Raw genomic sequence first — 27,058 nt, forward strand, 5'->3', positions numbered from 1 at the left:
GCAAGTCTCATAGCAGCCTAGGTACAATGCAGGCATGATTCACCATGGAAAAGCCGATTTGCTCCTGTGTGCCACTTTGCATTGATCGGTTTTCTGGATCAATACTGGGCTACATTCGCCATTGCCATGCTGATCAGTTCCCTATAAAGGTTCTCTCCTTATCTTTAATCTTGGCTAATGTAATTATGATATGCCTTGGTGTGTTCCTCCTTGGGTCCAACTTCTTTGGGATTCTCCGAGCTTCCTGGACTTCCCAGAAGTCTGTTTCCTTTGACAGATTGGCGAAGTTTTCCTTCATTATTTGTTCAAATAACTTTTGAATTTCTTGTTCTTCCTCTTCTCCTTCTGGCACCCCTATGGGTCGGATATTGGAATGTTTAAAGTTGTCCTAGAGGAACCTAAGCCTCCTAGTTTTTTTTTGAATTATTGTTTCTTCATTCTGTTCTGGTCGAATGTTTCTTTCTTATTCCTTCTGGTCCAAATTGTTGATTTGAGTCCTGGTTTCCTTCACATCATTTTTGGTTCCCGGTACATTTTTCTTTATCTCACTTTGTATAGTGTTCACTTCTTCCTTTATTTTATGGCTGTACTCAGTCAATTCTGTGAGCATCCTGATTACCAGTGTTTTGAACTCTGCATCTGATAGATTGGCTATCTCCTCGTCACTTAGTCCTTTTTCTGGAGTTTTGATCTCTTCTTTCATTTGGGCCATTTTTCTTTGTGTTGGCATACCTGTTTTGTTGCAAGGGGCAGAGCCTTAGGTGTTCACCAGGGCAGGGCAAGCTACTTCACTGTGTTGTGGTGCTGAATGTAGGAGAGGGGTAAGAGAGGTAACAATGCTGCTTGCTGGGCTCTCGCCCCACTTTCTGTCACTTTCCCTGCTACCCATAAGTGAATTGTGACCTTTTAGGTACCGCCCTGGTGCTGATTCCTGGGTGGGTGGACTTGTGTATGTTCTAGGACCCTGTGGGCCTTCCAGTGGTCTCCCCTGTGAGACCGGAAGTTTGTCCCGAGGCAACCCCCACAGGTTTTTACAGCCAGAGGTTTTCAGGCTTTATTTCCCTGCACTGACACCCTGGGTTGTGTAGTCTTTCTTGCTTCCCAGTTGTTCCTCCGGTTTATCTGCATGTAAATGTGGGACCACCCAGTCCACCAGCCACCACCTTGCCTGCCTTGTCCACTAGCCACTGCCTTGGTGTGTGTCCTCTCTGCCTTAGCTGCCCATCTCCAGCCCTCCTACCAGTCTGGGGATGAATGTTTCTTCTTTAACTCCTTCATTGTCAGACTTCCTTACAGTTTGATACTTTGGCAGTTCTGGTTGCTTTTTGTTTTTAATTTGGTTGTTATCCTTTTTTGGTTGTGCAAGGAAGTGAAACATATCTATTTACACCTCCATCTTGGCTAGAGGCTCCCAATGTGTACTTCTTAATTCCTTCACCTTTTTCTCCCAGCACCCCAACCATTTACTTAAATTTTTTTTTATTTTTAAAATTAACATACAGTAAAATTGACCTTTTTTTGAACAGTTCACTGAACCGTAACACATACATAGGTTTTTTTTATTACTATTACAGTGAGAATATAAACCTCCCCCAAATCTCCTCTTGTTTATTAAAATCCCTGGTAGTCACTGATAAGTTCTTAGTCACTATTGTTTTGTCCTTTCAAGAATGTCATAGATGCGGAGTCATATAGAAACCATTTGAGACTGGCTTCTTTCACTCAAGTTAATGCTTTTGAGAACCTTCGCAGTAATTTTGTATCATTAGCTTGTTCCTTTTTATTACTGAGTAGTATTCTATTGTAAGGCTATACCACAATTTATTCACTCATTCACCTGTTAAAGGGTAGAATTGTTTCTAGGTGTGGGCATTTATGAATAGAACTAATATAAATATGTGTATAGATTTTGGTGTGAAAACACATTTTCATTTCACTTGGGTGAATGGATATCTGAGGTCAGTTGCTAAGTCATGCAAGGAAATATTTAACTTTGTAAGAAATGGCCAGACTGATTTCCAGAGTGACTACTATTTTGCATTCCCACCAGCAGTGTGTGGCAGTTTCAGTTTTTCTACATTGACACTAGCACGTGGTGTCAGTATTTTTTATTTTAGCCATTGTAATAGACATGTCGTAGTATCTCATTCTGGATTTAATTTGAACTTTGAACATCTGTCCTGCGTTTATTTGCTGTCCTAGATACTCTGTGGTAAAGTGTCCAAATCTTTTGTCCATTTTTTAATTTGGTTTTTTATTTTCTTACTGTTGAGCTTTGAGAGTTCTTCGCATATTCCGAATAACAGATATTTTCGTCTAGACAGCATTTAACTTGGCGTTCTCTTCGAGTTGTCCAGAATAAAAGTTTTTAAATTTGATGAAGTTCAGTTTAATCAGGGTTTTTTACATTATGGATAGTGATTTTGGTGCCATGTCTGAGAACTCTGCACAAAGTGTCCTCACAGTGTTCTCCTATTTAAGAAAACCAAAAAATTTTTTTGTTGTTTATTTCAGATTTACAGAAAAGTTGCAAAGATAGTATAGACTGTTTTGGTGCACCCTTCACCCAGTTTTCTCAAATAGCTCATATTACCATGGTACATGTACCCTAACTAAGAAACCAACATTGGTACATTATTATCACCTAACCTTAACTAGTTTTTCCACTGATGTCCATTTTCTGTTCTAGGATCCAAGTCAGGATACCACATTGCATTTAGTTATCAGGTCTCCTTAATTTTTTTTTTCTGGTTTGTGAAATGTATCAGTCTTTACTTATTTTTCATCACTTAGACAGTTTTGAGGGGTCTGATTAGGTATTTTGTAGAATCTCCTTCAGTTTGAGTTTGTCTCCTTTACCCATGATTATACTTGAGTTATGGACTTTTGGAAAGAATACAATAAAGGTGAAGTGCCTTTTTCATCGTAGCCTATTAGAAAGTCATGTTATCAATATGACTTAATCACTAGAGATAATGGCTTTGATAAAATGATCAGTTCTGTGTTTAATTCTAGAAGTTTTACATTTTGTACTTAGATCTATTATCTATTTCAAGTTAATTATTATATTGCATAAGGTTTGAGGTTTAGATTAAGGGTTTTTTTTTTTTTTGCATATGGATTTTCAGTTGTTCTAATACTGTTTGTTGAAAAAAGTTCCCTTCTGCATTGACTGACTTTTGTATCTTTGTCAGAAATCACTTGGCCATATTTCTGTGTGTTTATATCTGGATGCTCTTAGGTTCTGTAGCTTTATAGTAAGTATTAGGTACTGTGATTCCTGCAGCTTTATTCTTTCTTTTCAGTGTTGTTTTGGCTGTTCTGGCTCCCTTACTTTTCCATTTACATTTCAGAATTTGTTTGTTTATATCTACAAAAAGTCCTGATGGAATATTGATTGGAATTGTTTTAAATCTCTAGATCAGTTTGGGAAGAATTGGTATTTTTACTATGCTGAGTCTTCTACTTTATAGACATATGTCTGGTTTCTCCAAATTTTTACATTTTCTTTGGTTTCTTTCATCACTCTCTTCTGGTTTTCAGCATACAGACCCTGTATGTTTTGTTGGATTTATACTTAACTGTTGCTTTTTTCTTTTTAAGGAGCTATTGTAATGTTTGTTTATTTGTTTTTTTAATTTAATTTCCAGCTGTTTGTTGCTAGTATGTAGAGATGGGACTGGTTTTTATGCATTGACCTTATATCCTGACATTACTAGATTCAGTTAATCTAGAAGTATTATAGTGTCTTCAGGGTTTTCCATATAAACAATCATGTTGTCTTTGAATAGGGTTAATTTTATTTCTTTCTTAACAATCTTTATTTTTTTTTTGTCATGCCTTTTGAAAGTGTCTAGGACTTTCAGTAAAATACTGAATAGGAGTGGTGAGAATGGATACCTTTGCCTTGTTCTGATCTCAGAGGGAAAGCATTTAGTCTTGCACCATTAAAAACAATGTTAGCTGTAGGTTTTTCATAGGTGCTCTTTATCAGGTTGAGAAAGTTTCCTTCTATTCCTAATTTGCTGAGAGTTTTTATAATGAATGAATGATGAGTTCAGTTACATGCTGCTTGTGCTTAAATTGATATGATCATTTTTTCTTTAGATTTTTAATATGGTGATGACATGATTGATTTTTGGATATCTAATTGGCTTTGCATTCCCAAGGTAAACCCCACCTTTTGTGGTATAACTTGTATTTGTGTACATATATATTACTGGATTTAATGTGCTAGTATTGTTGTTGAGGACTGTGTCTGTGTTCATGGTGAATATTGGTATGCAGTTTTCTTAGACTTTGGTTTTGGTATCAGAATTGTTAGCCTGATAATGTGAGTTGGGAAGTATTTTCTATTCTAATTTCTGGAAGCGAGTGTGTTAAATTGATGTTATCTTTAAATGTTTGGTAGAATTTGCCATAGAAACCATCTGGCTCTGGAATTCTCATTTTGTCAAAGAGGCAAAATTCTCAGTTCCGGTTCCATGTCTCATGTACACCCATATCCCTGAGGGGCCATTCAAAATGTAACAACCTCTGTACGAATTTGGTTTGATGGAAAGTTCATACACAGACAATGCTTCAGTAAATCTAAAGCAGAAGGAAGCTGGCATGTTTAGGTTACTTTATAGAGAGATTGGTGACATCATTGAAAACATATACAGTTTACTATTTTAGTGCCTACTAAGCGAGGGCATAGTTGTGGATGACATCCACGTATCTGAGTGATATTATGCTTCTAGAAGCATAGTTTCCAGACTTCATCTTATTTATGTTTATTATTGGGGTATTCTTGGACATACTCTAGTCTGGCTACATACCAAAGACTACCTCCCTGAGGTGGGTATACCTTATTAATCTCAGAGTTACATAATTCACATTACTGCTAGAAGGCTAAAGTGCACGATATTCTCAGACATAGACTTTTCTATCACTCTCAATCTCTCTAGTCCGTCAATGTTCAACGTGTTTCATCTCATGGCACACATAAACTAATTACTAAAATCTGGCACACCAAAAAATATATTTCTTGCTGATCTGACAAAAATAGGTATAATTTTTATTCATTCACACTGGATAGCTACTGTTGTGTTGGCTGTTGTCATTTTTTTATTTGACAATCCAAGGGAAAACAGGTCAGTGCTTACAGTGCACTGATTGAACATCACTGTTCTAGTCTAGCAAAGTCTCAGTTTTGCAGACATCTCTGTGAGTCACACTAATGGGCTTTTAGCATCGAAAAGTTTAGCTTGTCATGTAATATCCCAATCCCCAGTTCTGAACTGTTAGGGCCTGTACCCCAAGTTGGTAAAAGCTTGGGTTTCTTCAGAGTCACCTTGAGTGCCTGTTTCTGCCTTTCAGTTTCCTCTTTGTGCTCCCCAGTCCCCTGCCCCCCCGTAATTTTCTTTTTATTCCTTCAAGTTTAGCTATATATTTTAGAAACATTGTCATATTTAATTAGGTATTTTTGGTGTGTTTCAGGAAAGGAGGGGTAGGTTTATTATGTCAATCTGCAATGCTGCCTATATTTTTAAATTTAATCTTCCTTAATGATTAGAAGGCCAACAACCAAACTTTGAGAGTTGTTTGAAAATTAGCCATACTAAAAGTTTGTGTGCTTTCTTTTATTAGGCAGACATTGTTTTTAAACATTTACTGTGAGTCAGATACTGGGATACCACAAATAAACAATGATCCCTGTTTCAGTAAACTTTGGAATTAGTAGGTGGACAGAAAAGGGAAAAAATGGCAATGCTGTTGGTAGATGCTCTCAGACAGGGCAACTCAGGGCTTCAAGCAAGCTCATAGGAAGTGCCCCCTTTTCAGATAGATTAAGTCAGGAAAGGATTTCCAGAAGAGGTAATACTTCATAAAACAAGTGAGAATAAGCCAGGTGAAGTTAGTTAAAAAGATTCTCAAGGCAAAAGAAGAGCATTGGTAGAGTTGGTGATGCTTAAATTAAGAATTTGAAACCATCAGTAGTTGGGTAAGCCTGGGGTATAGCAGTAAGGGTTGAGAATGGCAAAAGCTGAGGAGGGAGCTGTGTGATCCAGGCCTGATGTGAACTGGGCATCTTAAGATTTCATAATATTCTTATATTTCTACTTTTTATAAAATTATAAAATTATAATCATTAAAAATTAAAATTCTTATAATTTGAAAGATGATAAATAACTCACCTTACTTCTTAGCAACTGGAGAATAACATACACAGAAATTTTAACCTATAAATATTTCCTTTTTAAAATTAAACTAAGCTTAGTACCAAAGCAGTGACATTGAAGGTTTGAAAACTAATATGGAAAATGTTAATTCATACCATTCATGTACACTTAGTGTAGGTTGACCTGTCAGAATGAGATAAAATTCATATACAATTAACTTAATATTTTCAGATCAAACTCTAGAAATTAGAAATTTGACATTTATGTCAAATGCTTAATTTTAATAGTTCTAGTTTATTGATGTACATGTATTTTGATATCTTGTAGTTTCAGTTTCTATATCAAGCACCTGTCAGATTAGTTCCTAAGCCTATTTAACTATTTTAAGTGTATTTTCTAAAACTGGTCATTAAAAGAAAAAACGGACATGATCCATTTTTACGATCTAGGCAAGATAATTGATCTTAATGATGTGATTTGTTGAGTGCTTCTCTCCACCTCCATATATAACTTGTCCTTGAAATATTTTCTAATGGCTGATTGCTGAAACCATCAAAGGGGATTTATTCCCTTGGTTGATTGTTATTGCTTATACTAAAACAAATGACACTGTAGATGGCACAGATGCTAGCCTTAGCAGATGTTTATGCCCAAATGTAAATTCATGAGATCTTTACTGAGCAGAGGTTTTAATATGGAGGTAGGTTTATGAACCTGTCTACCTCCTAAAGATACCACATTTTGAAACTTGTGAATATAAGTTACATGACAAGAAGGAATCATGGGAACAGATGGCATTAGGGTTGCTAATCCACAGACCTTAAGATATATTCTGGATTATCTGGGTGCGGCCAGTGTAATCATAAGAGTTCCTAAAGGTAGAAGAGAGAGGCAGAAGAGAGTCAATATCAGAGTGGTGTGATATGAAAAGTTGTCTTTCTGTTGCTGGATTTGAAGACGGAAGAAGGCCACAAGCCAAGGAATGATGGTAGTCTCTAGAAACTGGGAAAGCAAGGAGTGGATTCTCCTTCAGCGCCTCCAAAGGAATACAACCTTGCTAACAACTTGATTTTAGATTTGTATCTGGTGAGATTTGTATCACACTCTAACCTATAGAACTGTATGGTAATAAATTTGGGTTGTTTTAAGCCACTAAGATTGTGGTGTTTTGTTATAGCAGGAATATGAAAGAAAGTAATACAAAAAGTGAGCATAATGCTATATACCTGGCGAGGCTGTACTGACAGTGGAAAAATATATTTAAAGTGCAGCTGGTTTAACTGAGGACAAACTTTTGTCTCTATAGTTTTGCCTTCATTTAGTCTAGTCTTTAGACCTTCATCTTCAATCATTTTATTGGTCACAAGGGAATAACAGCAACAACATAAGAAACAGTCCACAAATAATGTTATAAACTGTGTAGTTGAATAATTACGATGGCTCTTTTTTAAATTAATTTTTGTGATTTTAATTTTTTCCCCCTGGTCATAGAGAGAGATACATATGAAAGGACCTACAGGTTTTGAGAGAATGGTATTTAAGAATACCCCTAAGGACCTGTAAAATGTTCTTATTCTTTGAAAAGCAAATGTTCAGAGGACTTCTGATAATGGCGACACTAAGCCTTGGCAGTTATCCTCTGGGGCAGAAATGTATGAAACTGGAAAAAGTTGTCTGAACAACCATTTTAGGGCACTGGAAACTGCCTAAAGGCCAAAAACAAATTGAGAAGCATTTTTTTTTTCTTTGAAAACTGTTTGAGTTTCTATTAAGAGTAGAGGGGGGCCTCTGGCCCTTCTGCCTGTAGCTATTCTGTTATTCTGCCTCTTCCCAATCTATACTGGTGAAAACCAGTTTTTCAGTCTAGGCTAGCCATGAAAACACCAGCTAGTTGGCAGAGATGTAGACTTGATTCTGGGTGGAAGGCAAAGCCTATAGTTTTGCCATCTCTGCAGCTTTGATTGAGAAGAGGTGAAGGAAATCTGTACCTTTGCTAGGCCAAGGTTGTAGTCCAAGTTAAAGGCAAGTGGTGGGTTAGTCAGAAATTTAACAAGTAGCCTGTATGGTGACCATAGAAGAGCTGGAACACTATATATGCATGCCTGTATGATACGGAAACTACATGGGTAGACAGGAGACATGAGAACCCAAACTTTAAAAGTAGTTACGACTTTGAATGAATTATCCAACCCCCAAACAGATCAGTCGTCAGAGAGCAAAAGCTTTGTGGGTTCAGATGTTTGAGCATATCTGTGACCAAATTATTGGCTTATCACTAAAACAAGGAGTAGTCGGGCTAAAAAAAGAATAAAATGACTGACTAGAGACTTTAGTAGCTGAATACCTTGGGGGAAATAGATTGCACATTTTAAGTCCAGGCAAGTTACTAAAAACAAGAAAGAAACACCCTGAAAAAGGTTAAATAGGACCTGATTTCACTACAATTTATTACCTAGATAGAATTTTCGACCACAAATGACTAGACATGCAGTGTTATACAGGAAAGTGTGACCCATATGCAAGTGGAAAAAAACAGTAGAAATGGACTTTTAGTGGGCCCAGATGTTGGATTTAGCAATAGCTCTAAAGCAGTTGTTCAAAGAATTAAAGGAACTGTATTTAAAGAATTAAAAATATACTAACAGTCAAAGAGGAAATCTCAATAAATGGGAACTATAATAAAGAGCCAAATAAAAATCCTAAAGTTGAACAGTGTAACAGAGGCTTAGATCTAATAATTTTTTGCCTCATTTTTTCATTTATTTAGATTTTTTGACTTGCAAGCTAAGTTCCAATCCCTCTGTAAAATGTCACTTAATAAAAGTGTCTCTACAATTTTAAACATAAGCATAACTGAAATAAACTCACCAGATGAGATTAAAAGTTGATCTGAGATAACAGAATAGTTGGTGGATTTGAAAGATTAATGGAAATAATGTGATTCAAAGAACAGAAAGATTAGAGGAAAATGAACAGAACTTCAGAGGTATGTGGATTTTGTCAGGTATTCAAAAACATACATTTAATGGAAGCCCAAGTAAAGAAAAACAAAAAGGCAGGAAAAAAAATTTAAAGAAATAAAGACTGAAAACTTACCAGATTTGATGAAAAAATTTTTACTTAGGGACAGAGAAATTTCAGTGAACCCTAGGTAGAATAAGCACAAAGAGAACCACACATACATTGTAGTCAGCTTGCTGAAACCCCAGAAACAAAAGAAAATCTTGAAGACAAGAAAAGTCATTCATTGTGACTTCTCAAAAACAGTGGAGGCCAGAGGGCAGTGCAGTGATGTACTTGTACTCAGAGTGCTGAAGGAAAAAACTTTCAACCAAGAATTCTATATCTAACACAAGTAACTCTCAAAACTAAAAGTGAAATAATATTGTCATGTAAACAAAGACTGAGAGATTGTATTGCAGGCATACCTGTCTTATAGGCATTGTCAAAAAGAAACATATGGTAATTGGATCCACAGGAAGGGATAAAGATAATTGGAAATACTGTAGAAAACACAAAAGATATATTCTTTTAATTAAAAAAATAAGATTGCTTAAACAATAATTTTAGCACTGTTGGGTTTATAACATAGGTAGTGTGTAATGTGTGACAATATTGCACAAAGGGAGAGGGGAGGAAATAGAGTTATTATACTATATGAAATTTGCTCGATTTTACTAGAATTAAGCTGGATAGCTTTTAAGTGAAAGGTACAGAGAGCAATTCCAAGGATAGCTGAGGGCTTATAATTGAAAAAAGCAATTATTTATTTAACATTTTCACTTTGTCAGGTATTTTTTTAGATACTAGGTATTTAAATATGTCCCCATGAAATGTTTTTTTTAATTGTTTATAACCACCATTTTTGGTGATCCAGTATTTTCATGCATATATTTTTTATATTAATAAGGCTCTGAATATATTTTTTCTAAAGTAATATATACAAAATCATAAAATTGGCAGCATTTGAAGTATGGTTTTATGCTTTTCCTATGCAAGATTATTGACATATATTAAATGTTGGTTAATTATTTGCTGTTGCTTTCAGTTTTTATAGGGGCATGAAAGAAAGAATGTATCTTAAAACAAAACAAACAAAAATGAATGATTGTCCTACTTTTCTCATTTGGAGAATGTGATGCTAAGACTCATTTATATTTAAATTTCATATATGTGTAGTCTGTTAGAAAAAATGGTTCTGTTATGGAAATTACCATAGTGGGATTTTTATTTGAATTGACACATCTGAACTTCTAATAAATGACTAAATTAGAAACTGTAGGAAATACAACATAAAGATTTATTAATGAAACTCATTATCTTACATCAGTCTCCCTTCAGTTTTCCCATTGTCTCCTCTCCATCCCTTCCGTTTTCTGTCCATGCACAAAGAAAGGGGGCTCAGACATCTCATATTTCTTGATTTTGTACAAACTGTGAAAATTTAGATTATGTCTACCCAGATCGTTTTTTTTTATGAGTATACGAGTTACATGTAGATATATTTTTGTAGTGTTGATTTGCAGTTTTTTCATAAATGGGACTTCATGTACAAATTGTTCTGATAAACATATATATTTTTCTCAGCATTTCATGACAGCCTTTATATCAGTAAATTCAGATATACTTTTTTAATGCCGTAGTATGGGGGTGTACTGTTATTATTTACCCATGTCTCTATTGAAGGATATTTGTATTGTGTCTAGTTTTTCACAATTAAACTATTATAATGAACATCATTGTACATGTATCTTTGTGCATTTGTCTGAATGCTTTTGTAGCACAGATATAATTAGTTCAAAGTTTGTGAATTTTAAATATTTTCTGCCTTTGAAAATGTTTTGAAAGTTTATACTTTTTGCCAACACTGGATCTTATCAATATTTTATAATTTTTGCCAATTTAATAGCTTAACAGGAATATCTTGTTTTAATATTTATTTTCCTAATCACTAGTGAGGTTGAACTTCTTTTAATAAAGTTATTAGCCATTATATTTCTTATTCCTTAATATGTATTAGTTTTGCTTCTTTATTATTTTTAATTTTTTTAACTGTTGCAAAACACATGAAATTTACATTTTAACCATTTTTAAGTGTACAGTTTAGTGGCATTAAATGCATTCACATTTTGTGCACCCATCACAACTCTCCTCCAGAACTTTATCATCATCACATATTGAAACTCTGTATCCATTAAACAATAATTCCTCATTCTCTCCTCTCCCAGGCCCTAACCACCTTTCTGCTTACTCTGTGAGTTTGACTACTCTGTGAACCTTGTATAAGTGGACTCACACAATATTTATTCTTTTGTGACTGGCTTATTTTGCTTAGCATATTATCTTCAAGGTTCTTCTCTATTATTGTATGTATCATAATATTTTCTTTCTTAGGGCTGAATAATATTTCATTACATGTATATATACCATATTTTGTTTATCCACTTATCTATTAATAGACATTTAGGTTTTTTCTATCTTTTGGCTCTTGTGGATAATGTTGCTATGAATAGGTATTCAGATATGTCTTTGAGTCCCTGCTTTTAATTGCTTTGGGTATATACCCAAATGTGGAATTGTTAGTCATTCTCCACTTAAATTCTTTAAGGACCACTGTGCCATTTTCTATAGCAGCTGTACTATTTTACATTCCCACAAGTTATACTCAACGTTCTGATTTCTCTGTGTCCTTGCTAACACTTGTTTTCTGTTTTGTATTTTATTGTAACCATTTAATGGGTGTGAGATAGTATGTCATTATGGTTTTGATTTACATTTCCCTAATAATTAGTGATGTTTACCACATTTTTTATGTGCTTATTTGCCACTTGTATATCATTGGAGTGATGCCTGTTCAAGTCTCTTGTCCACTTTTTATCTGGTTGCTTGTTTTTTGTTGTTTATTTTTTGCTCCTTTTAAAATCCCCACCTAATGTTTGTTTACTTGATGAAGGCATGGTCTCAAGCATCAAGTGGGTCTAGTATGGAAAGTAAATCAATGTCTTATATCGATCCTTCAAAGATAATAATAATTGGAAAAGTACATTAGAATTCAGAGAATAGAACATATTTAACAGGAGTGATGATGGTATTTGAGGGAAGTCCTCAAAAAGAAATCCATCAAGATTTTCATATTCAGTGATGGCAGTGAAGTGGGGCGGGGGGGGGGGGTGCGCTGCATTTCAGGTAGAAGAAACAAAGCCAGAGGATAGAATTATACTGTAGATCAATAGAAAGCAGTTAAGTTTGGCTTGTTTGTTGTTAATGGCAGTATACATTGGCACAATCTGTGTGTGTATGTGGAGAGGAAGGAAGTAGTTTGGCATCAGCTATCAATAAAGATACAGATGTTCATTTTATCCAGCAACTTCTAGGAATTCATTCCACATATAGAAACAGACAATCACAAGTATTGTTGCAGCAGCATAAAACTGGAAGCAAAGTACTGATGAGTAGGGGATAAAGTACACAAAGTATATTTAGTGTAATCTTATTTGAGAATAGGGTTGGTACATAGATAGAATATTTCTGGAAGAATAACCAAGAAATTGTTGACAGTAATTTCACTCTAGTGCTGGGATAGCATGGGAAAATGTTCTCTTGGTTTTTTTCTTCCAAGGACATTTAAAAAATAAAAAGAAAACTTTTAAAGATCTTTAGAAGCTTAAAATTCACAGCTCTGGGCTCCTTCCAGTATTTGATGCTACTTCTCTTGGCAGTGAAAATGGCACTGGGTGTTAGAACAGTGGAGTCAGAGTGGACCTTGGTTTAGCAACCTTGGTACTTGAGTTCTGGCTAAAGAAAAAATTAAGAGCCAAGATTCAAACTGTAAGAGAAGGTTTATTTAGAAAGCCACAGAAGTAGAAGAGGTGAGCAGTAGAATAGAAGAAATGGGCTTAGGAAACAAGTTACCGGGGCAAAAGAAGGGCTGTTGGAGCTCAGGAGAAAGAAAAGTAAAGGTAATGCACCTGGGTGAGAAGAAGGGGAGGGAGAGCCGATGGGTCCTCTGTCCTAAGGGCTTTTAAAGGTAGGATTTTAGGGGTGCCCCGGTGAGTATCTCAATAGAATATTCATCAGCTTTACCGGTGTGTCCTTTCAGTGCCATGGTCTCTACTGATTGGTCAGCACCAGGGCAGGGTGTCCTGATGTCAGCCATGGTGTCACTTGTCTGCTCTTTTGGGCCTGGAGCTGAAATACAACTGAGGCTTAGATGTTAGCCCTAAGGGTTAATGCTTAAGGGAGTGGTTGTGCAAGGGTCCCCAAATGAGAGTCACATGAGGACACTCTTTGGCTTCTTGTTCCTCCTCCAAGGGGGTCTGTTGCAAGACTAGTGATGTACCAGGGGAAAAAAAGGTCAGGGAGGGTCCAAACCACATGATCAGCAATGTGAAAGGCCAGGGGGTCCACACTGCAGGAGCAGCTATATGCTAGGGGAGGAAAGGTTACCCTGGGGTCGCAGTCCTTATTTTTGCCAGTTGCTAGGTATCTGGGGCTTTCAGTCTTGGTGACCTGTACCTCTGTACATTGCCTGTTGTTCTTGTTCTGCTCCTGTCTAGCTGCCTGCCACACTTCTACATAACTAATTTCTATGTATAGGAAGGTGGAGGTGAATTGAGAAGGTGAAATAAATTTTTGTCATCTCTACAAACAGCACCAAGTACATCATGGCTGGTAATTATTTTCCTGCCAGTTAGGGGATCTTTCAAACTTTCTCTTTCCACATTATAGTGGACTTAATGTTATCAATTAATTAAAGTGACATTTCAGTGCTGGCTTTCATCTTTTATCTTTTAAAATTAAACTTTTAAAGCAAAGTAGTTATTTAATGTTCTTTGTGATTTCAGCAAATTGCTTCTAATTTGTAAATAATAGAGGGGAGATAGTAGTTGAATGATGGAAGTGTTTCACTAAATGAAGGATATTCAGATTGTAGGTTCAGTTGCCATTTAAAAAACAAGAAAAGCAACACCGGTACCTCAAACCTGACTTGTTAAATTTCCTTCAGGGAAATGTTTTCATGTTTTTCAATAATGGATTTTTGTATTCGGAAATTCCCCTTTGATTAATGACAGTGATTCTTTTTTAAAAGGTATGGATTGCGAGAATTCGTGGTGATCGCCCCAGCTGCAAACAGCGATGCTGTTCTCAGTGAATCTAAGTGCAACCTTCTTCTGAGCTCTGTGTCTATTGCTTTGGGAAACACTGGCTGGTAGGAGGACATTTTGAAAAACTTAGACAATAAGTTAAAAATTATTTGTAATTATATTTTATTAAGGAAAATGGTTATCAAATGTCAGTTTTTTAATTATTGGGATTACTACTTGTACATTATTATACTATTGGAATATGGTATATAAGCTTAACTCAACAAATCCTTTAGGGAGCAGCATTTATAGAGGGAAATTTACTGAAATACTTAATGAATATTTGAAATGAAGAGTACTATTTTTGTTTGTTACAAAATCTAATTTTAAAACTTGACAACAGTATTGCCTTGTTTGACCTCAGCTGGGAACACATTCAACAGGTGACTCAAAGGTTTTGATACTCTGTACACATCTGCAAATGCCTGAAAGTGCTACACATATTGGATTTGGGGTTACAAATAAATTTTGGCAAGTAGGCTAATTTGCATATATGGAAATCTGTGAATAATGAAGACCAACTGTATCTTCAAATGATAAAGTATTTCACCATGACTTGGTTTAGTTTGTATTATTTAATTATTTAATCAAGTTTATGCATCATGACTTTGGAAAGGCTAATATCGTTTTTATTGAAGAAAATTTTATTCTGCTTTTTTCTTTTTTAATTTCAACCATTTAAAAACATTTTTCTGACGACAAAGTGCCACTAGACATTTTCTTCAGTTTACTGGTATAAGGAGAAAAGAAATTAAGAGTGTTGTTTTTATAAATATGTCTGTGAAGTGTTCTGTGTTTAGTGTTTTTAAATATTTGAGATTAGTATAATATAACTGGAAAATTTTGAGATTTACAAGATTTTCAATGTTTAATGAACTTGCCATCTATTCCTATTTAATTGTGTCCTTCAGCCAGGTGCCACTCTTTGTGCAAATTCATCACAAATGGCGAAGAATGTATGTGGGAGAATGTCAGGGCCCTGGTGTCCGAACTGATTTTGAAATGGTTCATCTTCGAAAGGTACCAAATCAGTACACTCATTTATCAGGTCTGCTGGATATCTTCAAATCAAAGATTGTAAGTTGGCATTGATATTGTCAGTCTTTTCTGGGATCCATATAAAAGTAGCAATTTGGTAATTTGACTAACTGTGTAGAAATATTTCTCTATAATATGAATAATGTAATTAAGAAGAAAGATGTAATTGACTATAAATTACCATCTGTTTAAAGAAACAAAGTAGCTAATTACATTTATTTATTTTAAAGAGGTGTGTTTTTTAAGATTTTATTTATTTGTTTTTAGAGGGGGAAGGGGGGAGAGAGAGGAGAGAGAGGAGAGAGAGAGAGAGAGAGACATCAATGTGCAGTTGCTGGGGGCCATGGCCTGCAACCCAGGCATGTGCCCTGACTAGGAATCGAACCTGCAATGATTTGGTTTGCAGCCTGCACTCAATCCACTGAGCTACGCCAGCCAGAGCGCTAATTACATTTTTAGTGTACTAATGCTAAAGAATAATTAATTAAACTGATTTTGTTTCTTTACTTTGTTAACATTTATCTACTGTGCTATCTCTGCTTCTCTAATAGTAATACAGCAGGCCCTCAAATAATGTTTCAGTTAACATTGTATCGTTGTTTCCTTATAATGTTGATGAGGGGAAAAAAATCAATTCCCGGTTGGGGCCACTGTCTGTAGAGTTTTTACCTTCTACCCATATCTGTATGGGTTTTCTTCAGGGACTCTGGTTTCCTCCCACATCCCAGAGATGTGTGTGTGAGATGAACTAGCTTGTCTACGTTGTCCCAGTCTGAGTGAGTGTGGATGTGCATGTGAGTGGCCCTGTGATGGACGAATGTCCTATTCAGGGATGATTCTCACCTTGTGCCCTGAACTGCTGGGATAGTCTCTGGCCACCTGCGGATGGAATAAGAGAGTTAGAAATAATTATATTTGTTCTTATTCATCTTTCTAAAATGTATGTATAGCTCACATTTATTTCAGTGTTTAACATTAGAAGTGTTTTAGGTCTTTATTTAGAAATTTGGCCATGTTTTTGTGACCAGAAATATGCTGTAGAAACTTAACGCTCGTTGATACCAGTTAGCCTGTAGTAAAATTGGTTTTGTTTCATGTTGTTTCATTTAAAGTTGCAGTTTCCAATAACCTATCAACAACATTAAGTGTGGACTTACTGTATTGCCCACCTCCCCAGATAAGTGGGCTTTAGATAGTTGTTTGTTGGGGGCTTTGACTGTGAGCTTTTGACATTTGAACTCTGTGGGTTCCGGATTGCCTTTCTTTTTTTTTCTTTTATTTTTTGAGGGAGCGAGAGAGATAGAACAAGAAACATTGATTTGTCGTTCCCTGACCAGGGATCAAACCCCACAACCTTGGTATATCAGGACAACGCTCCAACCAACTGAGATACCCAGCTAGGGCTGAATTGCCTGTCTTTTTTTCAAATCTTCATTTGATTTGATTTTTAAGATAAATCTGTCTTATGTTCTATGACTGAGAGCAGCAAGGCTAAATGGGATGTGTTCGATATATCCTTGGTGTTCTATAAAACCACTATCACAAGAGATATGGAGGACTTACCTGGGCTACTCTGGGAGAAAAAAACATTAGGGTGTAAATTGAAGACCTACTAAAAAGAGAGCAAAGCCAGATAAAAAAGTGGTGGAGTGGATCCCCTACTTAAAGAAACATTCCCCTTAAGTAAGTTGACATACATCACACCGAAGTGATTAAATTTGATTAAGATACTGATATCATGTATCTCCTGGTATAGATACATTAAATAAGATATGTCATCACCTGTGTTTCAGTCCTGCTAGAAATGTTTAATATAAATCAAAACAAGGGAACACCTGCATATTTCCAAAATGAGCCATATTTTAGAAAGTAACTGGCCTAGACTCTTCAGAAATCTCAGTATCATTATAAGCAAAACAAAGATTGGGAGCTGTTTAGAGTGAAGGAAACTAAAGTGGCATAATAGCTAAATGAAATACGTGATCCTTGAGTGGATCCGTTTTTTATGATTGTGTGGAGTCGTGTCCTTGTTCGTAGGAATTACATGCTGGAGTGTTTAGGGGTGAATTGTCATTATTCCTACAACTTACTTTCAAAAGGGTCACCCCCAAAATTTATTTATATATATGACATGGTGAAAGGCATATGAGTGTTCATTATACTAGTTTCGCAGCCTTTCTGAAGGTTTGCAAATTTTAAAAAGGAGAAAATTAAGAGAAAAATGCTGAAATTTTAAAATAGTTATTAAACTATTTGTTTAAAAAGATACTTAGGATTAGAACATAATTTATTAAAAATGATTTCAGTGTTGAGGCCCTAAATAGTGTAGTGGTAGGATTATCACCACCCCTTTGACATCTTTAACAAAAGTAATTCATTTACCAGGTGAAGAAATTTAAGTAAAAGCTTTCTTTTACTCTCTAGTCCCTTTCCTTTAACTATTGGTAGCAGTTTCTTGTGATTATCTTCATTAAAAAGAAATCATAGGAGCATGTATTTTAGAAAGCTCCATCTATATATGTAACTGTTTAAAAAACTTTCTGCGCTTTGAAATGCCTTAAGTAACTGCTTAATTCTACATGTGGTATTTTGAGAAATTTTTATAAAATGCAAGAATGTGTTTATTTCTCCATTACTTTTCTTTTGCTCTCACTGGAAGTTTTCAGTTATAGTTAATTTTTTTTGTTCTAATTTCTGGTTAGATAAAAATATTAACTTTATTCCTGCTTCTTAAAGAAACCTGTTAGTAGACATTATTTCATGGATATTTTATGCCACACCTCCATGTAGCTCATCTCCTCCTTACTGAAACTAGGGACCACCTTGTTTGGTGGGGTCTGACTTAGATTATGACTGTATTCTAAGTTGTACTTAAAAAAAAGTACTCCTAATTAATTATTGCATCATCTGTCAGAACTTTCACAAAACTCACTCATCTAGATATGCAATACGTCTCAAAATTCATTTGATAGGAATTGAGCTTATAATTGAGAGCTGGCATGGGTATTTTAGAAGTTTTACGTAGTTAAAGCCTACCCAGTATGTGACTTTCCTGAACTGTCTTCATAAAAATTATGCTTTAACATCTGCTTGGCCCTGGCAGGTGTGGCTCAGTGGATTGAGTGCTGGCCTGTTGACCAAAGGGTCACTGGTTGGATTCCCATTCAGGGCACATGACTGGGTTGCAGGCCAGATCCCTAGTTGGGGGCGTGTGAGAAGCAACCACACATTGATGTTTCCCTCTCTCTCTCCCTCCTTTCCCCTCTCTCTAAAAAAAAATGAATCAATAAAATATTTTTTAAAAAAAACATCTGCTTGACATTTCCCAGGGCTCTTACCTTCACTGGCAGTTTATTTCATTTTCTCATAGATCTAATTATTAGAAAAGACTTTTTTTTGGGTGGGAGCAGTTCTGCCTTCTGGGGTCACATAAAATTTACTTTTAAATCCTCTTCTGCCATAATCTTCTAAATATTTGAAAACTCTTGCATCCTAGTTTTTTCTTTTTCTGTTTAGACATTCTTCGTTTTATTCTTTATATTGCATGGTTTTATATTTTGATTATTGATTTGGGTATTTGTCTCTTTTAAAACTACATTTCTTCAAGTTTTGGAGAAAATTTTTTTGCAGGCTTATTGTGAATATTTAACATTTAAATTTTTCTCTTTCATTTTCCTAGTGGTTTTAGTTTTGTGGTTGCTCCCTACCTGCAGAATATTTCAGAACCACTTCTTAAAATGGTGTTTGGAGCCTCTTGTTCTGTTTGGTATTTGGAATATTTTATATCTAGTCTTGGTATTACTGGATTCCATATCATGAGAATGGAGGTTTTTTCCCCTTTAACTCTTAACACATAACACTTCCGAGTCATATAGCTTCCAACAAAGCCACTGTACCAAGCAGGAGTGCCCTGCCCACATGTCTTTCTTAAATAGAGTCCTGTGGTGTCCTCATATTCTGGATGGAGTACATTTGGTCTCATGCAGTGCAGTCTGCAATCCTAGGCTATTATCAACTGCCCTGTTCTGCACCTGCAACTCAGCAGGCATGTGCCTGGAGTCCCATTTATCAATTTGGGTTTTCTGTGCCTTTTCTACGGCCCACAAAGATATATATGTCATGTTTGATCTTAGCCATTTCTTTTTGGTTTTCTCTTTCTATATTTATCTACTTTGCTGTCTGACTGGAGCAGAGGTTATGTGTCAAAGCAACCTTGTTATAGTTTCTAGACCATTTGTGCCTTTTTATGTGTGACCTTTCATTTCATATTTGGACCTGACTAAAAAGGCGATTATTCCTGACCAACCAGAATCTTACCTTGCTTGTCTAGGATACAGCACCCCAAAACTGAATTCTCTTTTTTTGGCAACCACCTTATATTTTGACTTTAGATTGAGTTTGTATTCAGTTAAAGCTATTGTTGAGTTAAATGTCTTATATTCCTGCTGACCAGCAGTGTCTACAACACTTGGAAACTGGTTAGATATGTAGAATACTACTAAATCTACACTTTCATAGACTCCCTAGTTGATTCCTATGCACTTTTAAGTCCTATTCCACATTAATGTAGTATAACTATTATTAAGGGAAGGTGAGATCATAGGATGTTTGGATGATACTAATTTTTAACAAATGTAAAGATAAATCTAAATTTTCTGTTAACTCATTTATTAATGTAAGCTATTTTGCATGTGACCATTTGTCTTAGTTTAAAATTTTGGTTCGGTATTCAAGACTGGCTTTAATTTTTTATTTTCAGTTAAAAGAAAGAAAAGACATCAACCATCTCCCAAAACCTACTCTTATGCTTCACAATAGTTTTCCCTTATTTACAAAATTAATCACAGGTTTTTCACATTTAATATGGCTGACGAGAATAGTAAGAAATTATACTTGTCTAATTAAAATTGTGTAAGTTCTTTTGAAAGTATTTTGTTTAATAGAATTTAGTATCTTGTTTCCAGGTAGTAGTTTAAACAGCTTTATTCTAACGTAATTTTGGTCTCTGGCATTGCTTTTAAAGACACTTTCTTTACAGCCCCACCATATTGTCTTTGCATTTATTTCCTAGGGGTGTCCTTTAACTCCATTGCCTCCAGTTAGTATTACTATTCGGTTTACCTATGTGCTGCAGGATTGGCAGCAGTATTTTTGGCCTCAGCAACCTCCAGGTAAGATCATTTAAAGTTATATTTAACTTACTGACTATAAATAGAAAAGAAAATGTATTGAGAAATTAAAATTATTTAGCAGTGTGTTTCAGGTACTTTAAATTTGAAATATTTGTAATCCATTCTAAAATATTGTTGATTTCATTGCCTTTATATATTTTTTTCTTTGAAGAAAAGTTCTCAGACCTGGCTGGCATAGCTCAGTGGATTGAGCATGGGCTGCGAACCAGGCATCACAGGTTCGATTCCCAGTCAGGGCACATGCCTAGGTTGCAGGCCACGGCCCCCAGCAACCACACATTGATGTTTCTCTCTCTCTCTCTCTCTCTCTCTCTCTCTCTCTCTCTCTCTCTCTCTCTCTCTCTCTCTCTCTCCCCCCCTTCCCTTCCCTCTCTAAAAATAAATAAAATCTTTTTTTTTTTTTTTTAAGAAAAAAGAAAAGTTCTCTTTAGGTTGTTTTAGAGACAGTATTACTCTATATTTGGCAATCTGTCTTTGAAAGCTAATATTATTTATAAAGCATCCTTGTGCTGTGGAACATCATGTGCTATAAATTAGTATGTAGTGAATGATTGATATGTCTATTTTTAGAGTACTATAATAAGAGAAGCTATCATAAGCTGAGGATAGACATGCAGAGAACTTTGTAGAGTTTGAAGAGTGCTAACCAGAAAGAAAAAAAAATGATGGGAAGACTTGCAGAATATTTTACTTTAACTTGCATTTGATAAAAATGTAATTAAAATCAATTTACCTGCCCTGGCCCATGTGGCTAAGTCGGTTGGAGCTTCATCCTATACACCAAAGGTTGCAGGTTCAATTCCTGGTCAGTGCATTAAAAAAAAAGAAATCAGTATATTAGGTTGGCCATTAAAATACCTATTCATTCAACAAACATTAATTCATTAATTATTGGCTTATAATAGGCCTGACTGTGCTAGGGACACAAATATGAACAAGATATCACATAAGTTCTAGAAAATCTCAGCCTGGTAGACATAAAGCCTGATTAAGTGAGGTTTAGGTTCCTTGGCATTTGTTTCACATATAAGTATAATTATAATCAAGTACATTTGATAAGAAATTAAATACAAACTTATGAATTATTACAAGGATTTTACTAGCCTGAAAACATTTTTCAGTCTCCCTAAAAGAGAAATAAGTTAGTATAATTTTTATTCCAAGTAGTTGGCTTTTTATTGGATTGAAAATAATAGATTGGTGGTCTTGGAATAATACTAAAGTTAATGTAGTACATCCTTAGCTTTTGGTGATTATATATATTACTACTATTTTACTTTATGTACCACTGAATAATTCAAAACTCTAATGTGCAATAAAATAACTGCATCTGAACTACAACAAGAGGAAATAAAAATTAAGCTGACACTTATATTAGACAAAAAATTCAAATGTTTGTTTTGATAATGTTATTTTACTTTATTTATTTTATTGTTGACACTACTACAGATAACCTCCACTCCCTCCCCTTTGACTCCATCCACCCACCCCTCTCTCCCATCGCCACACTGTGGTCTGTGTCCATGGGCTATACAAGTATGCATATATGTTTTTAGTCTAACATCTTCCAGTCCCCCCATTCCTCTCCCCTTTTCAAAAGGCTACTCTAATATTAGTCAATTTTAAAGATTTCCAAAGATGGTACTCTAGTCTTTTGGTGATTTAAGAAGAAGCCCAAGAGACAGAATCTTAGCTTTATAATTCTGATTGCCAATAAGGCTTTTGTTAGCATTCTATTGCCAGAAATTTTTTAATGGGGATAAAAATATTAACCTTTTTCCTCAGTGGATTGAAGGCCATACACGTCTTTAATATTTTCTCCTATGCACCAGACACTGTGCTTGGCATTTTGTATATTATTTCATGTAATTCTCATTTACCTATGAGACAAGTATTACTTTACTTAGAGAATATAAGTAACTGAAGCAAGATCACATGGTCACCTAGTGTTAGAGTTCTCATTCAAACACCAGTCAAACTCAGAAATCCCTGGACCCTTTCATTTCACAATGTGATCTCTCTACTACTTCAGTGAGACTTTTTTGCAGTTATAGTTGTCATAATTTTTAATTTACAAAATGTGCCTTTCAATTTTTAAATTGACATCTTGTAATAAAGCTAGTGATTGTAATCTTTATTATTGTAAGCATTCCTTAGTTGGAAAAATGGAATGAATTGACTTGAGAAAATTTACTGAGTCAAGTAATTGAACTATATGTAATGGCTAATTTTAATAATTTAGTTAGGGTGCAGATAACAGTCAAAAATGACTTTAGTAAATCTGGGGAGTTCATAACTCAATAATAGTCTTTAATTTTAGAAATTCCCAGCATAGTATGAATAATTAAAAACAACCATGTGCATTATTGCAGATAGAAGTAAATCCTTTTGATGTGTTTTAGAAGTGTTTATTACTTCTTCAGCAGGGATGGAACTAAGGGGAGTGATTTACCCTCTAAATTCTCTAATCTCAGATACTGTTTGTAATGGAAAGGAAATTCTTCAGTGAACTTTAAATATTTCCATGTACTATTAACTGAAATGTAACTATTAATGATGACTAATTTGCTATTCAGAAACTGTTGACAGCAAAACTGATAAATATAGGTTGGTGCTTAAATTTTTTAATACTTGGATAATCTTTCTTTTACATGATATTAATCACATTCTTAGGAAATGCAAAAAAAACTTTACACGATAACGTTCTTTCAAGGAATATTTTAGGTTAAAATTAGAATGCATGACTTGAATTAAACATTGGATAAATAAGAATTAAGTGTGTCATTTTACTACAACTTTCTTGGAGGAGGTCTTTAATACCTGATTACTGGCTCTCTAACTTGTTATATGTGCTCTTGATGTAGGCACTTTTAAATCTACAATCTCCTAGAAGTCTAACTTAATTCTTTTTTCTCTGTTTTTTGCTCAATAATGGAAAATATTTTTGTTTAGATATAGATGCCCTTGTAGGAGGAGAAGTTGGAGGCCTGGAGTTTGGCAAGTTACCATTTGGTGCCTGTGAAGATCCTATTAGGTAAGAATTTCAATCTATCATTTCAATTATGGGACTTCACTGTAAAAATTATATTGATATTGATTTTACTATGCTTCATAATAATATCACCTCCTGGAATGAATGTACTACTGGGTACAGACATATGATTAATAGTCTGTCCATCTTTCTTTTTTTTTCTCTTTAACTTAAGTAATAAAAGAGGCTTTGAAAATAACATGTAAAATATATATAATACATTAATCCTTATAGAAGTGTTTCTTGGTCAGCTTTTTGGGAAACATTTGAAATATTGAAAACACAGAGAATGTTTATTTATAAAGAAAAAAGGGAAGGAGAAAGAAGGAGAGAAACATCAGTGTGTGGTTGCCTCTCATGCGCCCCTAACTGGAAACCTGGCTTGCAACCCAGGCATGTGCCTTGACTGGGAATCCAGCTGGCATCCCTTTGGTTCGAAGGCTGGTGCTCAATCTACTGAGCCACACAAGCCAGAGCCACTTTCTCAAAATGTGTAAATTAAGACTTAAGCTTAAGACTTAAGGCATATGGGTGACCTCTTTGGTTATCCATCTGCTTTTCTGAAAGAGCTACTGAACTTTAAGAAAAGGTTGTTTCACAAGAAAATGTGAACCAATAAAAAATTTTTGGAAGATATGAACAATGGTGATTTAGAAACTATCTTATTTGTTAAATTAAACTATTTGGTTAATTTAAAAATATATACACATGCACACATATATTCTTAATGTTCTTACATAGAGGGAGAAATAATAATACTTTTAACCTAAAATTACTTAAGAGAAAGGATAAAGTTAGTATCTTTTGTAATATTTATCATATGAGCTGGGCATATAAATGAGGAGGATACGGAAGTAAATAAAACTGCCTGCTTGGCCTTTACAGTCTACTCAAAGGAAATAGACTTGAAATAATCACCTAAATAGACATACAAGTTGTGGGATAATTTGAAGGGAAAGTACAAGATATATATGATGACAGTGAAATGAGCTGGTGTAGATTGGAACACCATCAGGAAAGTGTTCTCAAAGGAAGTGATATTTAACTTTAGTTTCAATTAGGGGAGGACTTACCAGTAAAAGAGTTAGAGAATGACCATTCCATGTGGCAGGAAGAGCAAAGAGCCTTGATGCAGGAAAGAGTTTGGCTTGTTTATTGGAAAAACAGACAGCCGGCGTGGCTAGAATATAGCAAACAAAAGGGAAATGTATATGGTAACCTACAGATAGACTTATTGCTTTCCAGTTGGTTCATTCATTTGAATTTTGCTTAGGGAAATTTTTATGGGGAAAGAATAAAATTGATCTGGTAGTAGAAATTTGAAGTAATTAATTATTAGATATTTCTTCCTAATTCTACATGTGATGAGTCAGCAGAGTAACAAATGATTGAAGAAGAAAAACATTAATTGGGGGGTAAGATGGTCCATATGGTAGACCATTTAAATCAAATGGTGATTAGCAAATGTTATGGGCACTGTGCTTTTGAAACAGAATCTTTGGCAGTGGAAGAGGAAGTGAAGAGGCTTTTTTCAGTGTGTTCCGCTGTCAGAGAAATTGTTCTGTAGTTAGAGGGAGAGGAGAGTACATAGTCATAAAATCTTAGGAACTGAATCTTAGGTATAATAGGAGTTTATAGTTTTAGACTCTAATCATCTATGTCCTCTAATATCACATACTGTTTATGGTCATTTTTTAAACTTTAAAAATTAGTTTTATTATGAAAGTAATAGTTCATGTTCAGCAGAGTAAATTTAGAAAATGTTAAAGCAAAATCCTATGTTTACTAATCAAGTTTTCAGTTGCAAATTGTAGAAGTCAACTCTTAACTAATTCATGCAAAAAATCAATTTACTGGAAAGATACTTTGTAACTCAAAGGTTTAATTAGGACCGTTAGAGGACTGGGCTTGGAAAATAGGCTTGAGCCAACGGTGGCTAGTTTTTCAGTCCATAACTGAAGTTACACTGCATTGTTGTGGAGAGCTGCCCTGTTCCCACAGTGAATTCCAAACTGTACTTGTGGATTCAGAGTCTCAGGCTAGAGTTGCCAATTAGTTTGAGTACCACCAAAGATCAAAAGGTAAAAAAATAATGTAATTGGCTCTTTGGCTCCTGTAGTGTTTAAACGTAAGAAGTGAACTTGGAATCGGGACAGGAAAAATAAAACTCACTAAATTCATAATCCCACTACTCATGGGTGATCACTGATTACAGCTTGATATATGTGCTTTCAGCCTTTTTTTCCCTGTGTGTGAATTTGGCGCATATATATATATGTGTGTGTGTGTGTGTGTGTGTGTGTGTGTGTATATATGTATATGTATATATATATATATACACACACCAAGGGTCTGCAAGACTACCCTCAGATTAGTAATTTTGTAGGAGGACTCACAGAGCTCAGTGGTTGTGCTTCTGGGTATGATTTATTATAGCAAAAGAATACAATGCAAGAATCAAAGGAAAAAGGCACATAGTGTGAGATCCAGAGCAACTAGGCATAAGCTTCCTTTCCCAGTGTAGTCACGTAGGACATACGTAATTGTCCCGGCAATTAATTTTGACATGTGGGGCCTTCGATAGCTCAGTTGGTAGAGTGGAGGACTGTAGTGGATGGATTGTGACATGTGTGAAAGGCTCTCTACCAGGGAAGCTCATTAGAGATTCAGTGCTTGAGGTTTTTATCCAGGGCTGGTCATGTAGGCACCCTCTGCCTAAAATGTATCAAAAGGAAAGCAGGTATTTGGCCTAAACCATATTGTTTGCACAAGTAGTTTTAGGCATAATGATCCACTCATCAGGGAATGGTGAACCCCTCTGAAATCCAGTTTCCCAGATGCCAAGCCAAGGGCCAGCCTTCCAAATAGTCCTTTTCTAAATATCAGATCTGCTTTGCACAATATCTTGTTGTGCACAATATGTTTGTGTATTTTATAAATGTATGTCACCTCTGTGTTTTTTGTGGTGTGCCCCCTTTTTTATTTTATAATTTTACATGAGCACTTTTTGAAACTTAATATTAATTTATAATAAGTCAGTAAACTATGACCTGTGGACCAAATCTGGCCAGTAACCTGTTTTTGTGAGCTTAGAGCCAGTGAACTAGGAATGGTTTTTACATTTTAGGTGGTTTTAAAAGAAAAAATAACCAAGAATACAATGGAGACTGCATGGCTAACAAAACCTAAAATATTTACTCTCTGGTTTTTTATAGAAAAACTTTGCCAACCCTCACAACATTTTATCAAAATTGACAGGTTTTTATGTACCATGAAATTCACCATTTTAAAAATGTACAATTCAGTGGTTTTTAGTATTTACAGAGTTTCACAACCATTGTCACTATCTATTTCCAGAAAACTTTTATCGTCCCCAAAAGAAACACTTCTTCTCTTAGCTGTCATCTCTCCTATTCTCCCCAGGTTCTCTAGCTATAAGCAAATATTACTCTACTTTCTGTTTATATGGATTTCCCTGTTTGGGACATT

General features: G+C 35.1%; 1 protein-coding gene across 2 annotated transcripts in view; it reads left to right on the forward strand.

Annotated features, from left to right (window-relative positions):
- RAB3GAP1 (RAB3 GTPase activating protein catalytic subunit 1) overlaps positions 1-27,058 on the forward strand; it is a 111,188-nt gene that overhangs the window by 41,350 nt on the left and 42,780 nt on the right. For both annotated transcript variants that reach the window (XM_045826060.1, XM_045826061.1), the window contains exons 6-9: positions 14,254-14,373; positions 15,220-15,385; positions 20,418-20,517; positions 23,491-23,572. In XM_045826060.1, coding sequence (XP_045682016.1) covers positions 14,254-14,373; positions 15,220-15,385; positions 20,418-20,517; positions 23,491-23,572 — 468 coding nt within the window. The remainder of the gene's footprint in view (positions 1-14,253; positions 14,374-15,219; positions 15,386-20,417; positions 20,518-23,490; positions 23,573-27,058) is intronic.

Source organism: Phyllostomus hastatus, unplaced genomic scaffold (assembly GCF_019186645.2).
Source record: "Phyllostomus hastatus isolate PE091 unplaced genomic scaffold, TTU_PhHast_1.1 phas_scaffold_60, whole genome shotgun sequence".
Lineage (NCBI taxonomy): Eukaryota > Metazoa > Chordata > Mammalia > Chiroptera > Phyllostomidae > Phyllostomus > Phyllostomus hastatus.